This window comes from Monodelphis domestica, chromosome 3 (assembly GCF_027887165.1).
Source record: "Monodelphis domestica isolate mMonDom1 chromosome 3, mMonDom1.pri, whole genome shotgun sequence".
NCBI lineage: Eukaryota > Metazoa > Chordata > Mammalia > Didelphimorphia > Didelphidae > Monodelphis > Monodelphis domestica.
The window spans coordinates 53,783,061-53,800,917 of record NC_077229.1 but is presented as its reverse complement, the minus strand read 5'-3'; the positions used below and the strand labels follow the sequence as shown (position 1 = coordinate 53,800,917).

At 37.7% G+C, this 17,857-nt stretch overlaps 1 protein-coding gene across 1 annotated transcript in view; it reads left to right on the top strand.

Annotated features, from left to right (window-relative positions):
* TMEM132D (transmembrane protein 132D) overlaps positions 1 to 17,857 on the top strand; it is a 1,072,445-nt gene that overhangs the window by 480,204 nt on the left and 574,384 nt on the right. Inside the window, exon 3 of the mRNA XM_001378917.3 lies at positions 2,453 to 2,584. Within this exon, the coding sequence (XP_001378954.2) occupies positions 2,453 to 2,584 (132 nt within the window). The remainder of the gene's footprint in view (positions 1 to 2,452; positions 2,585 to 17,857) is intronic.

Here is a 17,857-nt window from a genome sequence, read left to right as displayed (position 1 = left end):
TACATAGGGAAGCTAAACTGTGTATGCTTCTGTCATCAGCTTAACCATTGATAGGAATTGTCACCTATAGTCCAGAGGTCAGGAATGCAGGTTTGTAAGATGATAGATGTTCAGCTGGAAAGGACCTTAAAAGTCATATGATCTAACTACCTCAGTTTACAGTTGAGGAAACTTTGACCTAGAAAGATGAAGTGGTTTATTGAAGGACCTCCTGTCCAAGGGCTACATCCCTGATTCCCATCATGCAAATGGTCTCAAACCTCAAAGGGTGATAGCTGTGTCTGTCCCTAGGTTTCCGAAGGGTAATCCTAACATTTCCATTTCTAATGTTATTGCCCACAAGTTCCTATACAGGTTATTAGGGGGTAAGTCAAGATTTGAACCAATGTACTCTTACTCTTTTCAATTTCAAATTCAAAATAGATTTCAAAATCTTTTCAACATACAATCCTGAAGACTTCTTGGTTGATGGAAATGATACTAATGAAACTAAAAACTATTGCCATTCATCCCAATTTTAAAAATATATAACACAATCCAATTCCATTCTATAAGAATGTATGAAGTACTGGACATTTGTAAGATACTGTATTAGATACTTGAGATAGAAAGAGAGAAATGAAGGATGTTACATTCTAGAGTAAAGAGGAGATAAATGAACACACAAATATAACACCTCCCCACCAACCCTGATTCCTATTATGAGTGATCCCAGACCCCAGAAGGTGGCTAACTATTTCACTTCTTGGATTTCTAAAGGTAACCCTAAGACACTTCCCATCTTTAGTGTTACTCACAAGTTCCTTTCCAGGGTGCTCCCACAATATCTATTAATTAATTGATACCTCTGAGAACAGATAATGAATGATACTCTTCTAAGCCATCTATAAAGTGGCATCACAAGATTGCCATGGATATAGTCAGATATTAGATGAAGATATGGACTTCTTTTTGTTGATTCTTTTGCTCAAGTACTTTTATTTGTTAAAAATAGAATTTAAAGGGGCAGCTGGGTGGCTCAGTGGATTGAGAGTAAGGCCTAGAGATGGGAGGTCCTGGGTTCAAATCTGGCCTCAGACACTTTGTAGCTGTGTGACTCTGGGCAAGTCATTTAACCCCTGTTACCTAGCCCTTATGACTCCAAGACAGAAGGTAAGGTTTTAATATATATATATATATATATATATATATATATATATATAATTTAATTGGGGTAGTTTTGGTGTGGAAGATGGGAAGAATATATCCTGCATATGAAAAAGAAAGTTACCTTTAAAATATTTTTAAAAATATTTTAGCTTGAGGTGGTATAAGGGCTTAAAGCTGGTACTATCACTTGGATTTTAAAAAATGTTCTACACATTCCCCTTGATAGTATAATTAAAGACTTGTCAAAATGATGGATAGATACCTAACTAACAATCTATGGTTCTAACTAAGGGATTATAATTGTAATCAAACTATTATTATTTGGAAATCTCACATATGACTAAGAAACAAGAAACCTGAATTCCAATTCCTACTGGTGTTTTTTTTAACTATGTGAACTTAGGTAATTCATTTTACTTTCCAAGACTGAGCTTCCTCTTCTTTAAGAGGGTAACAATAATATTTATGCTTCAATTTTTGAGGCAACTGGTGGCACAGTGATGGAAAGAGCATTGGGTCCAGAGTCAAGAGGACCTGAATTCAAATGTGGCTTGAGACTCTTAGTAGCTGTGTGACTTTGAGCAAGTCACTTTATCCTCAGTGTATTCATCTGTAAAATGGGGATAATAATACATGTACCTCCCAGAGTTGTAATATTTCTTCTGTTCTAAAATTAAAAGATACATATATATATATATATATATATATCTAGCTATTATAGTAATCTTCACACATATACTTTTTAGTTTATTTTAGATTTATAAATAACAAAATTGGGCCTCAGAGAATGTAAATTCTTAGTCCAGGATCAAACAACTAATAAGTACCAACAACAGAATTTAATTCAAGACTTCTTAACTCTAAGTCAAACCTTCTTTCCATCTTTTCATTCATAGCTGATTCTTTGTGACTCCATTTGCAGTTTTCTTGGCAAAGATACTTGAGCAGTTTGCCATTTCTTTCTCTATTTTATTCTTACAGATGAGGAAACTGAAGAAATTAGGATTAAGTGATCACTCCAGGGTTGCACAGGTAGTAAGTGTCTTAGGTCAGATTTGAACTCACAAAGGTGGGTCTTCCTGATTTGGGACTCTATCCACTGACCCCTCACTTCCACTTTCCACTTTGCCAGGCTTTAATATCTGACTTGATTCATTTTTGCACCTGCTTCAGTCAGCCTTGTATGTGTAGGTATTGAGGTTTAATATCATCATAGCATAAAAAGGTGTCATGAATTACTTGTCAACCCAATGGTTTATAGGTCCATCTCATCTCTGAAATATACTTATTTTTCCCTCAACAGGGCAAAGGTAAAGAAAGGTGTGAATATTATTGGCGTTCGAGCCAGCAACCCTCATTTATGGGATGTTAAAGAGAGTGTGGATTACACAGGGAAATATGTGTGTCAGAGGAAATCTGCTGCTTCTGAGAACAGGTAAGTCCCAACTGGTATCAAGTACTTTTAAATCCACTAATATTTCTTTTGTCTCTTTTTTTCTTTCTTTCCTGGGTCCTCTCCAACTGTGCATTTCTATCAAAGCGTACTTTTCTCCTCTGAGGGTAATGCAAATACAGAGAGATAAAATTGATAATCTTCATTTAGAGAGGATGGGTATTCACAATAGATTGTTTAAAAATAAAGGATCTCTCTTGGGCCAGAGCCCCATGACTTTTGTAATCCCGAGGTCCCTTTCAGGTTTAATAGGCTTTATGTTTTCTTGGAGTTACCCTTTGTTATTTCAATCCATTGCACATATGGCAGACTAAAAGTCTCTGGGCATCCCTCCTAAATATAGTCAAATAGACTAAAACAATATATGCCAAGCATATTTGGCTATAGTTACCTTTTTTAAAAAATCACATTTGTGATTAACTGTGTGTATGAAAATCTAGATGAGAAAGATGCCATCATTCAATGCAAATTTCTAATTATTTTATAAATTATATTCTTAGATTTATCTGGAGATACTGAGAAACTAAGTGACTTGCCCAGGAGTATGCAGTCATTATGAACCGAAGACAGGACTTGAACTCAAAGCATCTTAAGTCTTGGGTCAGGTTTCTATCTTCTATGACATACTGCCTTTAATCTATCACATGCGATCACATAATAGCTCTGTGTTTCTCTGATAAAATGAATAAAGTATTAGGCTCAAATCCAGGAATACCTAACATAATTTTAGCTTTTCAATTTACAATTTCTGTCATCAGGTACAATTCAGTTAACCTCTTCAGAAGCTCAGTTTTCTCATTTATAGATAGATGGATTTGGACTAGATGACTTATAACAGTGATGGCAAAATTTTAGAGCCCAAATGCCCAAACTGGAACCCTCACACTGCATATGAACCCTCTACCTTAACCCAAACATGGGAGGGAAGAAGCACTCCCATTGGGCTGCTAGGCAGAAGGGTGGGTGATGTGAAAAATGTCCTCAGGCATGTATGGAGGGAGGAGAGGGAGCAGCTTCCTCTGGCACATATGCCTTGGTTGGGAAGATAGACTTATAAGTCTTCCAGGACTAGCTCTCTGATTCCATTATCCTACCCCTGGGCAATTCAATTAATCTCTAATGTACCTGTAGGAAATTTCATAAGGACATAGTTTCAATCCTTAAACATTCATTAAGTGCCTCCCATGTGCCATGTATCGTGATATGCCAAGCTGGATGATCTCTTAGATGGTCATCTATTTTAACCTTATTTTAGAGAAGAAACTGAGTTCCAGAGAAGTTAAATGAACATCCAAGGCTACACAGGTAGTAAGTGGTAGAACTTGGTCCTGAAACCAGGTCTTGGGAATCCAAATAAAATTCCTTTTATTCTTATATAGCCATTGACTATATGGATGGGTTGTGATCTGCATGGGGAAGTCTTATTCTTATATTGCAAATTGGTGTGTGAAATTTATGTTTATCTGCTAGAACTTATTGAAAATTGACAATACTTTTCACCTACCATAGGAATTGGGGGTGGGGCAGATTTTGATTCACTCTGTATAGAAATAAAAGCTCTACTCCATCTACATTACCTAGGAAATTGCTTGATAAATGTTGTTGTCAAGTTACCTAGTAGATATCTACTCTGGCCATGATTGGACCCTTGAACCACACTGCATCCCAGCAGTCTGGGAGGGCTCTCTAGAGAACAGGCACACTCCACCAAAGTCAAGGTCTCCAAGATGTAGTCAACATAATGAGATTGGGAAACCATTTTCTGCATCTCTCAGCATCAGGCTTCTCTAGACCACACAGATTTTGACCTAATTCCCTTCTTGAATTCTGCCAGGCATTGAGTCTGGGATAGTTTGGATAGAAAATATAATCTGATTCTAACTTCAGGAAGGCCCTGAAGAGCAAAATAAGTGATGGAAATGGGAGAGAGGAGTAAGCCAGGTAGAGGCATTATTCTGAACCTTGTCTAGTGATTACAACCTGGGCTTTCAATGAGAAATTTGTTCCTAAGTGATGGATTTAAGTAGGGTACCTTCAAATAAAAATCAATCAATAAACCTTAATAAAATATGTGAGGTGGGTGGGGACAGTGAAGATTATTACAAACAGGGAGCATCAGAAAGACTTCCTGGAGAAGATGGCTATCTCCCCATGTCTCATTGGTAGAATGGACTGAATTCTTAGTTTTACCTTTGTTGGTTTTTGTTTCCTTCTAAAATAATTTCAAAGTTGAGTAGCCAAAGAACAATCCCTAAATAGATGTGCCAAATGAATACCCACCCCTCAAATTCAGAGAAGTCCTGTTTGAGGTCATGACAAAGATTTACTGAAAGAGAAAGAACTGAGACATATTTTTCAGGGACATCCATATTCCAGATGCAATAGAGGCCACAGCCTAAGGGGCAAGGACAATTTAAACTTGTAGACCCCAAAGGTGTAGTTTGGGGAGAAGTTAGGGGTGGAGGAGTCAGGGATGGTGAGTGAGCAGTCTCTTCCAGAAACAACATTGAAACAGAATGTTTTGGGATGTTTGGTAGCAATGACCAACCAAAACACTGGTTCAAGTTGGCTTAGGCTCCTTTAGTAGTTTGTGATGGACAACCCAGCAAACACCATAAAGGCATCTGGGAGTGAACAAGATTTCTGGTCCACTGAAGACTTCTGATTGTCTCATTCTTGCAAACAGGCTTACTCTGTGTCCACTGAATCTGGATAGTAGGGTACCTCATGGAAAATAAATGTATTTGTTTCAGGAGTATTTCCATAGATTCATGAAAAGAGCATTGAATTAGATGTGAGATGATTTGAGATTGTCTCTTCATTTTGTTACTTCCTACCTGTGTGAGATATTGGGCAAGTCACATAACCAATATGAGCTTTAATTTCTTCATCTATAAAATAAGGGAGTTGGATTAGATGCTTTCTGAAGTCCCTTTTACATCCATAGTTTTTAAGATGCAATAGGAACATAGATTCAAATCTTACCTCTGATGCTTCCATAGCTCTATGACTAATGGCAAGCCCTATAACCTCTTCGGGTCTCAGTTTCCTCCATCTGTAAAATGAAGTGGTTGAATTAGATGGCCTCTGAGGTCTCTTCCAGTTCTAATGCCATGATCCTCTGAATATAATATGTTGTCATTGCTATGGATACTTCCATCTCCCTCATTCTTATTTGCAGAATAGATTTACTTTCCTTATTACCTGAGTGTAATCACTTATGTAAGTACTGGCTACAGCCTTTAGCTATGAAATTGTGTGGTTTATTGACTAAACTTAATTCAATACAAATACATTAAGGTCTTTTCATATGTTAGGTCTTGTACTAGCTGATCAGGATGCACAGGCAGAAATAAAATACTTCCAGCCCTCAAGGAGCTTACATTCCACTTCAGAGAATATAGCATGTGTACAAATAATTCATTGGCGGACAATATGCAAAGAGAGAGAACAATCACAGCTGGGCAATGGTGAGAGGATCACAGAGATCTAGAAAGGTTTTACCTGAACTTTTTCCTTTTTTTTTACCCTTTTTCCTGAATTAACTATTTCAGATATAGAGTATGTAGAAGAGTTAAGAGCTGTTGATGCAGCACCCAGGGATGTTTTCCTGTGACATGGGAGGTAACCTCCCTCCCCAGTCTAAGGAATAGCTTTAGGGATTATTTATAGCAGTGCATTTAAAAGGGAAGAAGACTTGTAAAGGTCATCTAATTAAACCCTTTTATTTTATTTTTTATTGTAAAAAAGAGACCTTACCTTTTGTCTTAGAATAAGTACTAAGAATTAATTCTAAGGCAGGAGAGAAGCATGGACTAGCTATTTGGGATTAAGTGACTTGCCCAGAGTCACACAGCTAGGAAGTATCTGAGGCCAGATTCAAAGCCAGGTTCTCCCAATTCCAACCCTGACACTCTGTCCATTATGTTATCCAGCTGCCCCAAGAAGCCAATCCCCTTTATTTTAAGGAGGAAGAAACAGGGTCAGAGACATGAGTCATTGATTTGCCAAACTCATACATATTAGAAGTAGTAGATATGGACATCAAGCTGGGATTTGAACCCCGACTCCAAATCCAAGACTTGTTAATTAATAAATCAATCAAAATTCATTAAATAAGCACCCACCCTGATTTAGGCACTGTGCTAGTGCCTGGGACTACAAAAAGAAAGATGAAGCAGGTCCTGCCTTCAAGGATCTCACATTCTATTGGTCATAATGAGGCTTCCATGAAATAACCCAGCAGGCAGACTTTAGTCCTTTCAGTGACTTCGTCATCTATCATACATAATGAGATATTCCATTCAATTCAACAAAAAGTTATGAACTCTCTCTTATGTACATGGAACTATATAGGGCAATGTTGGAAAACCTTTTAGACATCACGTGCCCAAAATGCACCTTCAAACCACCTGTGAGCCCCCTCCTTTCCCCTCTGCTCCAGGATTACCCCAGAGAGTGGAGGGAGGCAGTGCTCGCGTTGGTCTGCTGGAAAGAGGGGCATGGCATGCAAAAAATGCCTTCAGGAGTGGTGGAAAAGGGGGAAGGAGCAGCCCTCTCTGGGACACTGTGGCATATGAGCCACATCTTCACCAACAGGGATATAGGGGAAAGAGTACTGGCTCCTAAATCAAAAGACTTAGGTTCAAATCTGGTCTTTTATGTTTACAATGTGTGTCTGTCAGTTAGTAAGCAAGCTTTCATTAAGTGCCTACTATGTGCCAGGTGCTATGCTAAGCACTAGTGGGAGGGGGTACAAAGAAAGGAAAATGCACAGTCCCTGCCCTAGAGAAGCTCACGTTCTAAAGGAGGACACAACATGCAAACAGCTATTTGCAAACCAAACCAAACTAGCAAACATTTATTAAGCACCTACTATGCGCCAGAAACTATGCTAAGAGCAAGGGGTATAATTAATATGATTAATAAAAAGGTGTTTGTAATCTAAGGGAGTGGGAGAGACAGCACACAAAAGAAGGCAGAAAAGAGTTGGGAGGAAGGGATGAGGGAAAATACCAAATACCCAGAGTGGGCTGAAGGGTGTTCTGTTGAAATGAAACCAACAGAGCTTCAGAAACGAAATAGAATGAGCTGAGAGTCCAGTTTCTGTCCTCTACAAATGAAAACATTGTGAAGAGGTAGGCATTCCATCCTCTAGCACTCGGATCAGATGGGAGAGGATGCTGAGGGAAGTATGTCAATCAAGATATAGGGGAAGAAAATAAAAAAGAGACCCTTGGAGGCACCCACATTTAGTGGACATAAAGAATACTAAGATTCAGGACAGGGAGGAGGAGAACCAGGAGAAATAGTGCTGTGAAAAACCTAAAGAGAAGAGAAAAGAATGATCAACACTAACAGTGGCTTCAGAGAGCTTGAAAAAGATAGGGATTGAAAAGATGCCATGAGATTTTGCAATTAAGTGGTCATTAATAACATTTGAGAGAGCAGTTTCAATTGAATGATGAGGTCAGAAGGCAGTTTGCAGAGAGATTAGGAGAAAGTAAGAGTAGAGAAAGTGAAGGTGCTGATTATAGATGGTTTTCTCAAAGAGTTTATCCACAAAGAGAGGTGAAATATAGCATTTTGTCTAGCAAGGAGGGCTGAGAGGGGCTTTGTTGTTTTCTAAATTAAAAAAGAGACAGAGACAATAGTAGAGACAATTATGTCTGTAGGCAGTAGGGAAGCAACAAGAAGACAGAGAGAGATGATAGTGAGTGGGACACTGAATTGATAAGGGGCGCATTAAAGAGTGGCCTTGCTATAGTGTGGGCGGGATTGAGATTGTACAAGCTGTGTTAGTAGTCAGTCCATCCAGACTGGTTTCATGATTTTGTCTACTCTGCTCAGCAGCATAAGAAAAAGCAGGGAATTAGCAGATGGTGAGAATAATCAAAGGTTGGGGAATCGACAAGACATTATTGGCAATAGAATAATGAGGCAAGAAGCTGGAGTTCAGAGGATAGCGTAGAGTTGAATTGTTCACCAAATGGTTGTTCAGGAAACAATCAATCAACAAATATTTAAACGGCTACAAGGTGCCAAGTACTATCCTAAAATGGAAGGGAGAAGAGCCCTTGTTCAGGGCCCCTGGCTTGAGAAAGAATAAAAGGAAGGTTGAAGGATTGGAGGTCAGAGTGAGAATGGAGAACAGGATTAGAGAATGTGTCAAGGAAATCACTTTAAAAGACTGATATATATATATATATATGTATATATATATATATATATATATATAAATTTAAGGTCGCAAAGGAATTCAGCTATGTAATTCCTAAATGAAAACTCAAGTCAGCAGTCAATCTTTTATGGAGTTTTTAATTAAAAACAGGAGGAAGAAAAGTATTAGAGGGAAAGAGAGAGAGGGGGAAAGGGAGAGAAGGGAATAGGGCTTAAATACCCCCTCTGTTTAGGCTGGGCCAAAAGGGCCCAAGCCCTTAGATAGCTGAGGCAAAGAAAAGAGATCAGTCCCTATCACTCACGTGACCAAAATGGAGAAACAGTCTCAGGGGCCTCCACCTCCAGCCTCCTTCAGAGCAAAACTTCTCAGAGCACAACCTCTCAGAGCAAAACCTCTCCAACCCCCCCAGTCCTCAGACCCCACTATCTTTAAGCAAACCATCTAAGTTCCCTCCCCTCAGTTCTCACATCTACCAATCACTGTCCATGTCTTCCCTGTGCCAATGGTGGCTCTAGCTTAACCCAGGACCGCCCAGAGGTCTGTGGCTTTGCACATGTCTGTTGAAGGTCATATTCTCAAATAATTAAATCTTGATCCTTTGCTGCAGCCCTTCCTAAATCCTTTTACTCTGAGTAGGGTGGAGATTGTATTTTCCAAGATCTGGTTCTATCATTCCAAGTATCTCTATTGTATTAATTCTAAAATCAATCATGACTCAAAGAACTTCCTGTTCTATGCTTAAGCATAGGTCAAAGCCCTTTCCATTGTTTAGCAAAAGGTTTCTATCCTAAAGTAGTCTTAGGTAGGGAGGAGAAGGATCCTCCCGTGCTAAGGGGGTTCACATTCCAATAGAGATCTTACTATCAGTAGGAAATTTTTTCCAAGTATGAAATTTTCCAATGGTGAAATTTCCAACATTCATAAGTCTAAGAAATTTTAAGGTTTACAAGAAATAAGGCAGATGGGAAAATGAAATGATCAGAAACTTAGATCAAGTAATTTCCTAGCTCACAATCATGGAAACGAGCAACCCCTTTGAGTGTCAGTTTTCTCTTCTGTAAAATGAAGAAATTAGACCAGATAATCTTAGAGGTCCCTTTCAGATCCAGATCTATGAACCTGAACAGGAGATCAAAGGACAAAAAGTAAAGAATTCCCTCCTCTCAAGGACCTTACATTCAAATGGGAGTGAGAGGAGATGCAATAGTTAAGTCAAAGCAAAAAATATGCATAGTTAAAACAAAATGTGCCAGGGAGAGGAGAGCAGAGCTAACTATTCTCAGAGTGTCTGTCTTTTCCTTCCACTACCAGTCTTGACCTTGAACCCATAGATGTGAGATTCATAGAATAGTAGATTGGATTCAATATAATAGATGTTAAGTTCCTACAACATTGAAAGCACTGTGTTAGACACCAAGGACACAAAGATACAAAGATGAAAACTAAATGTTCCCTCCACTTAGGGAACATAGAATCTACTTGAAGAGGGGGAAGACATTTATACATAAACACACATATAAGTATATGAGAAATATAAGAACATTTATTAATATTTATTCTTCATAGGTATTTTGAGAACACATGCCCTGAAACCTTCTTGATATCCTTAAATCCTTGATATCCTTAAATACCTAAAGATGTATCAAAATGCCCTTATTAGCAACACTGCAAGGATAGAAAGAGAGGGGATCATAATTTTCTGTTATTTCTCCTGTATGGGGAATTAGAATTAGTTTTTCTATCCTAAATGTTCAGACCCTCTTTCTATAAAGTTTAAACAGAATTCCCCCCTTTCAATGTCACCCCATTGCTTGTGGGATAAAATACAAACACCTTGATATCATATTCCAGATTGAGCATCTCTGCCTTTTAAGTCTCATTTCAGCTCTCCCCAACAAGTACTCTATGAGTCAGTTAAATTTTAGTCTTCTCCTTTTCTATACTTTTTCCTGTCTACTCCACTTACTGCTTTGCATTTACTCAGACCATCTCCTATGCTTATGCCACCATCCCTCAATATTTCTGCCAGTTGACATCTTTATTGTTGGTGTCTTTTCTTTAGAGGACTTTCATGGAACCTTCCCTTATCTCTCTCTTGAATATAATCTCTCCCCTCTTGAAATTATTATAATAATAAATTATTATAATTTCCCTTTGTGTTTTTCAACATCACTCTATTGTTGTTCAGTCATTACAACTGTGTCCCATTCTTCCTGAGCCCATTTGGTGTTTTCTTGGCAGAGATATGGAAGTGATTCACTATTTCCTTCTCTAGCTAGTTTGACAGATGATGAAACTGAGGCAAATAGGGTTAAGTGATTTGCCCAGGATCACATAGCTAGTAAGTGTCTATGTCCAGATTTGAACTTGGGAAGGTGAGTCTTCATGACTCCAGACCCAGCATTCTCTCCACTGCACCATTTAGCTACCCAACATCATTCTACATTGTTTCAGAATTGCTTTTATAATTGTTTTGAACCTTGCAAATTCCTGGAGGGCAGAGATTATTGTTTTGTTTCATTTCACATTTTTGACTGTTTCTGTAACCCTAGGCTTCCAACGCCGAGAGAGTGGGACTGTCTCTGTGCACCGACTTTTCCACTTAAATCTCTTTCACGCACAAATGTCTTTGTGCAAAACACTCAAAGACAATCGTCATCCTCGGTTACCGAGAGAATACTACTAGTGTCCAACACAATTCCTTGATGGTCAATAAATGCTGGATAGATTTACTTGATGAATAACTTCATGCCTTTATAAGTATTCACCCAGAGAAAATTGAAATAAGCCATTGGAATATGTGGTTTAATGCAAGGAATATATGATTTTGACTCAGAAGATTTGGGTTCAGTCCATGCCTCTTTCAGGTACCAGTTTTATGTCTAGATGAGACCTTTCCTCTCTCTGAGCCTCAGTTATCTCATTTGTAAAATGTAAATACCATTTCTTGCTGTGCTTACCTGTCAGAGCTGTGATAAGAAAAAAATGCAAAATTCTAAAGGCATTAGAAAGACTGGGGTTATTTGTCAATTCTAACTATTTTTAAATTTGTCGATTCTAACCTTTTTAAAATTTAGGAAAATATATATTCTTTAAGAAGAAATGTAACTTGAGAGTGAGGGAGGAGGAATCTAAATGAGGTTTTCCCCTCTTTTATTAGAGGCTCTATGGAGTAGTGTCTAGAGTGCTAGTATAGGGCTCAGGAAGACTTTGTTTCAAATCCTGCTCCAGATATATATATTTGTTGTGTGGTCCTGGGCAAGTCATTTAACCTCTTTGAGATTCATTTTCCTTATGTACAAAATGAAAAGGTTAGACTGGATGACTTCTAAGATACTTTTCACTATTGTATCTATTATCTTAAAATCTTTGTTCTTTCTCTTCTTTTTATTTTTCTTTCAGTATTTAAAAAGCCTTACTAACATAGATGCAAAAATCTTAAATAGAAAGCTAGCAAAAAGACTGCAGCAAGTGATCAGGAGGATTATTCACTATGATCAGGTGGGATTTATACCAGGAATGCAAGGATGGGTCAATATGAGGGAAACCATCCACATAATTTGACCATATAAACAAGCAAACCAACAAAAATCACATGATTATCTCAATAGATGCAGAAAAAGCCTTTGACAAAATACAATACTCATTCCTATTGAAAATACTAGAAAGTATAGGAATAGAAGGGTATTTTCCTAAAAGTAAAAAAACTATATTTCTAAACCCATCAGCAAACATTATCTGCAATGGGGATAAACTAGAAACCTTCCCAATAAGATCAGAAGTGAAACAAGGCTACTCATTATCACCTCTGTTATTTAGCATTGTACTAGAAACACTAGCAGTAGCAATTAGAGAAGAAAAAGAAATTGAAGGTATTAAAATTGGCAATGAGGAGACCAAGCTATCACTCTGCAGATGAAATGATGGTTTACTTAAAGAATCCTTAGAGAATCAACCAAAAAGCTAATCAAAATAATCAACAACTTTAGCAAAGTTTCAGGATACAAAATAAACCCACATAAGTCATCAGCATTTCTATATATCTCCCACACATCTCAGCAGCAAGAATTGGAAAGAGAAATATAAAAACCATATAAAATACTTGGGAATCTATCTGCCAAGGCAAACACAGGAACTATATGAACACAACTACAAAACACTCTCCATACAATTAAAACTAGATCTAAACATTTGGAAAAACATCAACTGCTCATGGGTAGGACAAGCGAACATAATAAAAATTACCATCCTACCTAAACTTATTTACTTATTTAGTGTCATACCCATTGAACTACCAAAAAACATTTTTACTGAATTAGAAAAAAAAATAATAAAGTTCATTTGGAAGAACAAAAGATCAAAGATATCCAGGGAAATAATGAAAAAAAAAAGATGTGAAGGAAGGTGACCTTGAAGTACCAGATCTCAAAGTATACTATAAAGCAGTGGTCATCAAAACAATATGGTACTGGCTAAGAGACAGAAAGGCAGAGATCAAGGGAAGAGACTTGGGGTAAGTAACCTCAGCAAGACAGTCTATGATTAAATTGTAAAGATTAAAATTTTGGGAAACTGAGGCAGGTAGAAATTTGTTTATCTCTGCAAGGAGTATTATATTTTTAGAGGTTTATTAAAGGTTAAGGATTAAAGAAAATACAAGCAAAAGAAGAACGTGGCTGGTGGGCCAAGAGTTTGAGTTGGAGGCTGGTAAAGAATCTGCTTCATGGACCTGAGACTCTGAAATTTGGTGAAACCATTCTTGAATCTCTCCCTTTGAACTACAATGTGGGTTGACCATGGTTGCTGGGATCCGTTCTCTTCTAGTGCTGCTGCTTTACCAAGTCTTGCTGGGTGATTCAGCCGGCCTTATCCTGGAGGTGGGCAGGAGGAAGTTCGCTGAATCCGGCCACTCTACACCGCAGCAGTCAGAAGAAATCCTGAGCGAGTTTGAGCTACGACTGCTCAGTATGTTTGGTCTGAAGCAGAGACTGAGCCCCAACAAAAATGCGATCATCCCCCCCTACATGCTAGACCTCTACCTCCTGCATTCGGGCCAACTGGGGTATCCCACCATGGACTACCAGCTGGAGAGAGCAACCAGCTGTTCTTCTTACTGTCAGAAGCTTCCACCATGAAGAATCTTTGGAAGAGCTGCCAGAAACAAATGGGAAAACAGTCCAGTGTTTCTTCTTTAATTTAACTTCCATCCCCAATGAGGAGCTTATCACCTCAACTGAACTTAAAGTTTTTTGGGAGCAGGTGCAGGAAGCTTTTGAAAATAACAGCAATCACCATCACCGTATTAATATTTATGAAATTATTAAGCCAGCAACATTCATCTCTGAATACCCCATCACAAGACTATTGGACACAAGGTTGGGAAATCATAATGCAAGTAAATGGGAAACTGAGGCAGGTAGAAATTTGTTTCTCTCTGCAAGGAGTATTATATTTTTAGAGGTTTATTAAAGGTTAAGGATTAAAGAAAATACAAGCAAGAGAAGCACATGCAAGGTGGGCCATGAGGCCAACCCAAATTTCACTCACATCATGAAATGTGTCTGTTTGCCAGCTGAACCAGGAAGAGAAGAGCCTGCCATGGGCGGAGACCCTTTAAATAATGATTTTGCTCTCCACCCAGGTGAGAATTCAGTGAGATTACAAAGCATTCTGGGGAAATGGAGCAAGGACTTCCGGGGATTGCAGTCCTGGATTCAAGTCTATTTTTACATGATAAACCCCCAAATCCCAGCTTTTGGGACAAAAATCCACTATTTGACAAAAACTGCTGGGAAAATTGAAAAACAGTGTTGGAGAGATTGAGGTTGGATCAACATCTCACACCCTACACCAAGATAAACTCAGAATGGGTGAATGACCTGAATATAAAGAAGGAAATTATAAGTAAATTAGGTGAAGATAGAATAGTACACATGTCAGATCTTTGGGAAATGAAAAATTTTAAGACAAAGCATGAGTTAGAAAAAAATCACAAAATATAAAATAAATAATTTTGATTGCATTAAATTAAAAAGGTTTTGTGCAGACAAAACCAATGCAACCAAAATTAGAAGGGAAGCAACAAATTGGGAAACAATCTTCAAAATAAAAACCTCTGACAAAGGTCTAATTACTCAAATTTATAAAGAGCTAAATCTATTGTACAAAAAATCAAGCCATTCTCCAATTGATAAATGGGCAAGGGACATGGATAGGCAGTTCTCAGACAAAGAAATCAAAACTATTAATAAGCACACGAAGAAGTGTTCTAAATCTCTTATAATCAGAGAGATGCAAATCAAAACAACTCTGAGGTATCACCTCACACCTAGCAGATTGGCTAACATGACAGCAACAGAAAGTAATGAATGTTGGAGGGGATGTGGCAAAGTGGGGACATTAATGCATTGCTGGTGGAGTTGTGAATTGATCCAACCATTCTGGAGGGCAATTTGGAACTATGCCCAAAGGGCTTTAAAAGAATGCCTGTCCTTTGATCCCACCATAGCACTGCTGGGTTTGTACTCCAAAGAAATAATCAGGAAAAAAGACTTGTACAAGAATATTCATAGCTGCACTCTTTGTGGTGGCCAAAAATTGGAAAATGAGGGGATGCCCTTCAATGGGGGAATGGCTGAACAAATTGTGGTATATGTTGGTGATGGAATACTATTGTGCTCAAAGGAATAATAAACTGGAGGAATTCTATGGGGACTGGAACAACCTCGAGGAATTGATGCAGTAAAAGGAGCAGAACCAGGAGAACAATGTTCTAAATTAACAAAATAAAATGAAAATAAAAAATAAAATAAAATAAAAGCCTTACCTTCTGTCTTAGAATTGATACTAAGTAACCAGTGCCAAGGCAGAAGCGTACTAAAAACTAGGCAAATGAAATTAAGTGACTTTCCCAGATTCACACAGCTAGGAAGGAACTGAGGTCAAATTTGAATCCAAGACCTTCTGTATCCAGACCTGACTCTCTATCCACTGAGCCACATAGCATCCTCTCTTTTCTTCTCATATGAGATAGCTCATCATTTACATTAGGGTAAAGCAGTTTGTTCTTTGGACATATGGAAATATCATGGCTTCTTTTTCATGTTGAATTTCAAATAATGGGTAATGTCCTTTCTTTCCTTGTCAGGTTTGAATAAAAGGAAGGACTTGCCAGTGGTAGTTTCCTTCATATATACTAACAACTGAGTGTTTCTATTGAGAGCTTTGGCACTTACTTGAATGTAACTCTACTGTTTTTTAAAGCACTCCCAGCCAAATGTCCTTTGTTGTTAGGAAGTTCCTGTCTTTTTTATTTGATTTCCTCCACGCTTGGCAGGACTTCTCTCATTAATGGCATTGTTCCTGAATACACAATCATATCATTGCTTCTAACTGTCTGGATGTCCTCAGACTAGACTTTCTTTTGGAAATTAAGAGAAGAGGGAGTCTTTGTGTTCTCCATCCACTTACAGAGTAAGATCTCAGTTTTCTTCCTCTCTTGGCATTGTCTCAGAAAATGTATTTTTTTTTTCACTTAAAATAGATGATTTCCTGGTAAAAGAAATCTCAACACAAATTATGTCTTTATCAATTGGGGAATGACTGAACAAATTGTGTTATATTAATGTCATGGGATAGTATTCTTCTGGAAGGAAGGACAGATTTGGAAAATTCAGTGAGACTTGAGAATACTTGTATGAACTGACCCAGAGAGAAGAAAGCGGAGTCAAAAGAACAATATACACCATGAGCATAAAAATGTAAAAAGAAATAAATTTAGGTCACATGCAATGGTTCTATTAATCAGTTCTAAATTATAAAGTTAAAGCGACTATCCTTGTTAAAATATTTATTACCAAAATAGAAATTGACATATTTCATTAGCAATTTTGCTTAAATATATTTTAAAGGAAAAATAAAATGGCAGGATCATTGGTTGGGATATGACTAATGTGTCAAAACTATACATACTATCTTATATACTATCAAATCTTAAAGCTTATATAAATAAATGCTATTCTATGCATGTACTATATCCTAGGTGCTATGCCAGATGCAAGTGATATAATGACAAAAATGAAGCATCCACTCCCCTTAAGTTTATGATGGGGCAGAGAGATAATAGAATGTACCAATAGGGAGTTACAGAAGTCAATGCAGAATGAAGTAGGTAGAACCAAAACATACACATATGAATAATCACACACATATATAAAATATACAATAAATACAACTATACAAATGGAAAAGTCAGAAAAGTGAAACTAAATACTATATAACTCTAATAACTAAGCTTGTCTAAAGAAAAAAGTTAAGAAAATATACTATTTTCTCTTTGCAGAAGTGGAGGATTACTATGGGTGTAGGATATTCCATAGTCTTTCAAAGAGTTGTATTGTTAATTAGTTTTACTGGACTACTCTCAGTCTCTGTTTCTCTCTGTCTCTTTCTCTCTCATTTCTTACAAGACATAATGTCTTGCTAGATGGAGGTAGGGAGGAATAGAGGCAGAAATGGAGCTTATATATTTTTTTAAACTGACAAACTATTTTATAACAGCCCTATTTAAAGATTGGGCTAGCTGCAAAGACCCCAGATTGGAAAGAAAGAAATCTAATGTGAGACGAGGGCTAGAAAACTCAGTTCCTTCCTCTATAGAATGGAAGGGTTTGACTATATTGAGAGTGAGGGTAGTGGGTCATTCCTATAACACAGGGAAGAGCAGCACAACCGTATTTGTTTGTGGTTGCAGCATTTGTGGTTCCCTTCAAATATCAAGCCTCCAGTGGAGACCATGAGGCATGATCTCTCAATAGACAGATAGAAATTGGTAGATTTTCTGGTTTACTTTGATTGTTTATTTGTTTTAAACCCTTACCTTCTATATTAGAATCAATACTAAATATTGGTTCTCAGGCAGAAGAGCAGTAAGGTCTAGGCAAATGGGATTAAGTGATTTTCCCATGATCACACAGCTAAGAATTCTCCAAGGGCAGATTGGAACCCAGGACCTCCCATCTCCAATCCTAGCTCTCAATCCATTGAGTCCCCTTGTTACCCCTTTGGTTTGGTTA